The 6,541-nt window shown below is 41.8% G+C and overlaps 1 protein-coding gene across 2 annotated transcripts in view; it reads left to right on the top strand.

Moving 5' to 3' along the window:
* LOC119570205 (innexin inx2-like) overlaps nt 1–6,541 on the top strand; it is a 58,793-nt gene extending 52,252 nt beyond the window's left edge. For both annotated transcript variants that reach the window (XM_037918050.1, XM_037918047.1), the window contains exon 4: nt 289–6,541. In XM_037918050.1, coding sequence (XP_037773978.1) covers nt 289–1,170 — 882 coding nt within the window. In that variant the 3' untranslated portion in view covers nt 1,171–6,541. The remainder of the gene's footprint in view (nt 1–288) is intronic.

Raw genomic sequence — 6,541 nt, 5'->3', positions numbered from 1 at the left:
AGTGAAACAGTGTGCCTGCGTCCCTTATATGTTTCTATCATGCATTCATCTTCCTAATGACATATATTGCTTTTAGACTCCTGTGCTGATCATCGACGTCACATAAAATGTATTCGTTTTCACTCCCTCTTTTTCTTTTCCTTCTTTTTCATTTCCTTTTCCCATTTCCTATTTCATTTTCCCTTTCCCTTTCTCCTTCTTTCCTTTTTCCTTTTTTTCCTACTTCTTCCTCTTTTCACAAGAGCCCGTGCTCAGCCGTCTTGAATTACCAAAGTTGATCTCTTCCAGGTCGGTAAAAATGTCATCTACCCCAACCTGGGCCAATTCGTGGAGGGTCAGAGCTCTCGGCGGGAGATCTCTTACTACCAGTGGGTGACGTTCTTCCTCCTGATCGAGGCGCTGGTGATCTACCTCCCGCGGCAGATCTGGCACCAGCTGACCCACAGCCAGTGCCTCCCCTTCGACTTCACGAACCTCCGGCGTCGAGAAGACTGGGAAGACAAAAAGAACTTCCTGGTGTGGCATATGAAACAGACGCGGGGGAACCACGAGTATTGGCTCTGGCAGTACCTCCTCACGGAACTCTTAGCGATCGCGCTCCTCGCTTCTTTCTTCATTCTAACCGACGTGTTTCTGGGTGGCGACTTCTACAATTACGGCCTGGATTGGTTCAACTTCATGCACAATGCCACCAACACGACCATTTCTCCCATGACGGCTCGGTTCCCACGTCTGACGGTGTGCAAGCTTCAGTACCACAGCCGCGGAGGCACCATCAACAGCTACTACCCCCTCTGCCTCCTCCCTATCAACTGCTTTAACGATAAAATTTTCCTGTTCCTCTACTTCTGGTACTGCATGTTATTCGGGCTGTCTCTACTGCGAGGGTTGTACATGCTAGTGCTTCTTACCTGCAAGCCAGCCCGTCGTCTACGACTGAAGTTCAGCGCTAAATTGGTGCCCGAAGATACTTTGGATCGGTTCATTAACGCACACAACCTCAGTGACTGGTTTGTGTTGTGCAATCTGGCGCCCACCATGGACCCTGTACTAATCGCTGAGCTCGTGACCCAGCTTGTGTACGAGGTGCAAGGGGGAGAAAGTTCCGATTCCAAACCGTCCCGCCTTGGTAAGCAAGAGAAATCGCTACAGTCTGTAAATTACATATGAGATTCAGCGCCGCGCGCTTCCCCACACTCGCTCACACACTGCCTTCCCAATGGCCATCCCAATTACGGATGCCGCGCACACCTGCTCCCGTATGGCCAGTATCATAATCGCTACACGCCCCAATACGGGCACGGCAATGGCTACTCCAACGGCCACTGCGAGGCGCTGTAAGTGTGGTTGGCTCCTGCCTGGCCTCTGTGAGGTCTTCCACCCCTCAGACCTGGGCCATGGCGGAGCACAGGGCTCGGCCCAGCCCCCTCTGCCATGTCGACACTCGGGGCTGCAGAACCGCACGCAGGGGAAGGCGCCGCGCGACTCTCATACCACCACACCACCACCTGGGGCCCGCCGCCCACCACGCACGGGGTGAACCTTCCGGCCGAGACACTGTGGGGATGGTGGGCCGCGCAGCTCCACCGGAGAATCAGGAAAAGCGACAGGAACAGCAGCAGAGCAGAACAAGAGCGTGGCCGAGCCCTACGCTTTGCCATGGGACCTGCCGGCATGATGCAGGCCAATGGGCGTTCCCTCGCCAGGGCGCCCACAGCAACACTCCAGGCCCGTGCAACACCCGCACTCTGCGTTTCCAACAGGGGGCCTGTCACAGTGATAAATATCATCATTGAAATTATAATCTGTTTGTTTTGTTACTGGCATGAGTCTACAGGAAGATTCCGCAGAGGTCTTGTCACTGCTGCAGAAGCCACGATTTGCTATCGGTCGGCGGCTCTTGTTAAGTCGAGTTTTTTCATATAGTGAATCTAATCTTTAAAAGACTGTTGTGTGTATTTTATATGCTCGTAGAAATTTTGTTTTGCTTACTTATCTAAGCTGTGTAGCTGACTGGTGATACTGCAAGAAAAAAATGTTTTCTGTATATTGAAAATTAAGTCAGTATTTCAAGTATTCTTCAGTATTAAGAATGAAAGAATATATACCAAAAGAAATAAATATATATATAAATATATATAAGTTTTGCTATTCATTTCGCGTGTGGTCTCTCATAGTGCTTCTCATTTATGAACTCAAAAACAGAAACACAGTGGATTTATGCTACGTCATGGTTGTTGACATGCCACACGTATAGTTGTACAGGCAACAGTGTGCACCGTGATGACCTGACACTTGGCAAACCTGTGAAGCACCGGCCAACCACCAACGAGCCTCTGGGTCCACAGCCACTCATCCTGAACACATGAACAATCACCATTACGCCAAAGTCCCATAATATGACACATGTTATATTCACAGATCAAAACCATGAATATGGACAGACAGTGAGGAGAAAAAAATGAACTAAATGTGATCACGAAAGGGCTAAAAAAATATATGTCTACGTGGATTTCGACCCAGAGCGTTGTGAGGCCTAACACAGGGGTTACCCCTACCACTGCGGGCTTCCTGCTTTCCAGGGGTGGTTCTTGAGGATGATCAGACACCCCAGCCATAATAGCGTGTGACTCTGCCAAGTATCTCACAGCACTAGGCATATTGGGTATCATGGATGGACCTGTGCAATTATAGATTTAAACATAAGTTGACGTACCCGTGGAGGTTCCGAGTAGTGTTTTAGAGTCCCCATGCTAATTTCTAGGACATCGACATAATGGCCGTTCTCTCCTTGTTAAACACTGCATGGAGGCCGGGGTGGCTCCGGAGGGCACCATGGCCACCCAGATCGGCCAGCTGGTGCCCTCCCCCCTCCACCCCTGCCCCCAACCTTACCATCTTACCAGCCTATGTTGTAGCCAGAAGTTATGTTTACTCGTCGGACGGGGCGTCAGACAGGTAACTTAAGTGTTTAGAGTTGTATAAAGCTGGTTGTTTTCTCTGATACTTTATAGAGACTGAAGACTTTTCTATTGTTTTGTTGTGATGTGCATATTTTATATGTACTAATGTCTTTTTTCGAGATAGGTGAAATCGAATTTTACTAGATCATATTTATGTTGTCTGTTCAATATAATGTTTATATATCCTTACAGCAGAATGTTATTAGTTATAGCTTCTTAATGGAATGCGCATTACTTCTCCATTATCAAAGAAAGTTACAGTAGGGAGTTGCTTGATACACACTTGCTTAGTTAACCTGTAGCTACTCACAGTTTAGAGCTCTCAGTACCATACCTGTCTCCCTCTCTCTCCTCCTAATTATTATTCCTTGTCTCTTTTACTCTTTCCCCTTTTGATCAACCTACAATGTGTCCCACAAACAGATGTGAACTGCATCTACTGTAGGCAGGGTCAAGAGGCCCTAAACTTGCCCCCTTGTTGTATATGTAGAATGGGACCTTTTGTATACAAGCTGCTAAAAGGCAATGGATTATCAGAAACTGGTGCCACTATTGTTAATAGTTCATCATTGTACACATTAATAATCCCAATATATGAACAATGCATCACCAATCTTAACAATCTAACAATGCAATCATATTCTTTTGATGTCGGTTTAAGTCGTTTTTGTTTCATTTTATTTTCAGAATCCAGCTCTAATTTCATAGCAATGCTTTTTCTGGTATTCTTCCTTTGCATCACATTGAGATACCTAATCCAATACCCAATTTTGCCTCTTTATGTGAGGAAAAATTTGTATAGTTGCTCTTCCTACCATTATGATCTGCTCTTTAATTGGATGTTTCAAATAAAAAAATAAAAAAATGCTTATATCTCATTTTGAACTGTTACAAAGATTCAGAGCTCATTCAGAACAACTCTGAACTTCATATCCAGTCATCTACATACTTTAGGAAAATGTGGCACCAAATTCTTGACTTATCCATAATAATCCTTGAACCAGTAGAGCTTCACAGTCAACCCTGCTGGGGGGGCGGTCAGCTGCCACAACCCTGGCAGTGAACTTCAATCAATGATGGCGAAGGGGCAGTAGCTACAACTCGCAGTAAAAGCTGAGTTAGACAGCTCATAGTTCTGAGTATTATAAAGTGATTAGCAAGCGTGATGCTTACAAATTCACTTGATGGTGAGAATCGGCTGTATGGCACAGTTTTTTAAGGAACGAAGCTGATCCTAGCAAAACAGTATTGTCAGTTTTGTTGGTGAAGCTGCAATTTATGAATGTCACAGTCAACTTTGCTGGGAGGGGTTTGTAGATTCCAGTGACTTCATTTTTCAACTTTGCTAGAGTAGGCAGCTGCCGCTACAAACCTTACAGTCAACCTTGCAAGGGGAGTTAGCAACTGCTAAAACCCTGTCTGCCCGGAGCATTACTCTTGGTTAGCAGTCATAGTTCCAAGCATTTGGTTCTTCAATAAAGTTGATTTTGATATTACAAATTGAAGTATTTTACACACATATATAAAGCACACAAAAATATTTTTCCATTGAAAATGCATAATGTAACAAGAGGCACTTGTTTCTGGTCATGTTATGGTGTGAACATGGGCTAAGAAGGCCTCCACTAGAAACAAGTCAAACAGAGAAAAAAAAAGCAATCCTGTCGTCTTACACATAATCATCAGTCACTTACTCGTTGGTTGTGTAAACTCAATTTACCTGTGGGAAATTATTTTTAAAATAATATATGACATAGTTTTGATACAAAGAAGACTGATGAATCTTAAACTTTATTGAAGTGCTAGACTATGTAATGGGTCATGATTGGTAACCATTTAAGCATTTTAGATTAAGTTAATTGTGTCAGTAAAGGGGGGTAATTTGAGGAGCAAGATTGACTGCTAGGTAACGAGGCACAAGAGGGTTGACAGTGAAGGCAATGTAGAGGTATAATACCCTGAAACAGTTATTTGTTTGTAATTAATATGTATGAAGCCTAGAAAAAATCATTTTAATGTAACCAGGGTTAGAGCTCATTTCAGAGATAAAGAAGAAAATTATAATATAAAAAAAAAAGAACTTTTGGCTTGTGTAACATAAAAAAAAAAGGTGGACTGTACATCACAAGATAAAATAAAGATCCTATGGTTGTTTCCTGCGGTGGCTCTCCTGAACCGAATCTCCACCTGACCTGAGCAAGGAAGGCGCTGTGTGGTCAGCTGGTGACCCGGACATGGCGAATAGCCACGACCAGAGACCACCTTCATTATACAGCCACTTGGGATTTTAAATGAAAACTGTACTCTAAGTATGAACTGTTAGATATTGTAATGACTTGTTATAACTTTTGTGATCACACAGTAGAGGGTACTCTTTATAGTAACCAGCTCTATTTACAATTGCTAGTCTTCGGTATATCCTTTTTTTTCTGATTTTTCCTTTTTTTTTTCTTTTTTTTTTTTTTAGGTTCAGTAGACAGAGACGTTGTTTTATATAATATAAACTTGGGTGATCTTGTGTGTAATTACTCTTGCTAAATGTTATTGTGCACTTCGGTTTATGATGAAATGTGTTGTATAGAATTGGTGTCCATATCCCTAACAAGGTACCAACCCTGGTATCATTGCTTTACCAGTTGGTCTTAGGTGGTGAATTATCCAGAAAATGCACTTTTCTTCTTTTTTTTTTTTAATAAACTTACCTTAAATACAATTAAGTTTCCTATGTAAAAAATGCAAATCAGATTTTATGGGTATATATGATGTAGATAGTGTTAAAAAAAAAAAAAATCCCCTTGATGTATAAGTGCTGACAGAATCCCATGATAATTGAACCTAAGTATATAGAATTCTTTGTAAAATTCAGTGCAATAATATTTTAAGACAAAGTCAGAATATATGAATTCCAGAAGACCACTCAAAATACATGTTTATATGCATTACTTGTGTAGGTTCCTTCTGTATTAGTAAAAAGTTGATCTGTTAGAAATAAATCCATATGGGCATAACTGATCATTTAACAGTGTAGATATAAAATACTGTTTCAAATAATATTATTAAGAATTAATAATCACTAACAAAGAAAATCTTTTAAAACTAGTATATCTAAACTGTGCCCATCTATGAATGAGATTAGTGGTGTCGATTGTTTCATACCATTTAATTTCCTTTAAAAATCTTATCAGGCCTTATTTCACTCATCAAACATTATTTGCATTGGTACGGTTTCCAGATGGCAAAAGAACACTCACACAAACAAAAATATGGGGGGGGTCATCTTATCCCAATTACCTTCAACTTTTTATCATTCTGAACCTATTAATCTTCCATGTTCTGATAGCTCTCACTCATTCCAGTAAATTAGGTGCTACACTTGCATTCCGGGATCAGTTTGTATTTCATGTTGGCACCACTGTACGTCTCTGTCTGTTGTTCCAAAAAATTGCCCCATTTTAGTCAGTTATAAGAGGACGAAGCACCGAATGTAACTTTGCATTTCTAGAGGCAATAAGGAAATATAGTTAATATACTGTAAAGTTCTCGTGTTGCAAATTTATTAAATAAAACTGAGAAACTGC

This window comes from Penaeus monodon, chromosome 4 (genome assembly GCF_015228065.2).
Source record: "Penaeus monodon isolate SGIC_2016 chromosome 4, NSTDA_Pmon_1, whole genome shotgun sequence".
In the NCBI taxonomy this organism is placed as follows: Eukaryota; Metazoa; Arthropoda; class Malacostraca; order Decapoda; family Penaeidae; genus Penaeus; species Penaeus monodon.
The sequence above is the reverse complement of the archived record's forward strand: the minus strand, read 5'-3'. Positions and strand labels throughout refer to the sequence as shown.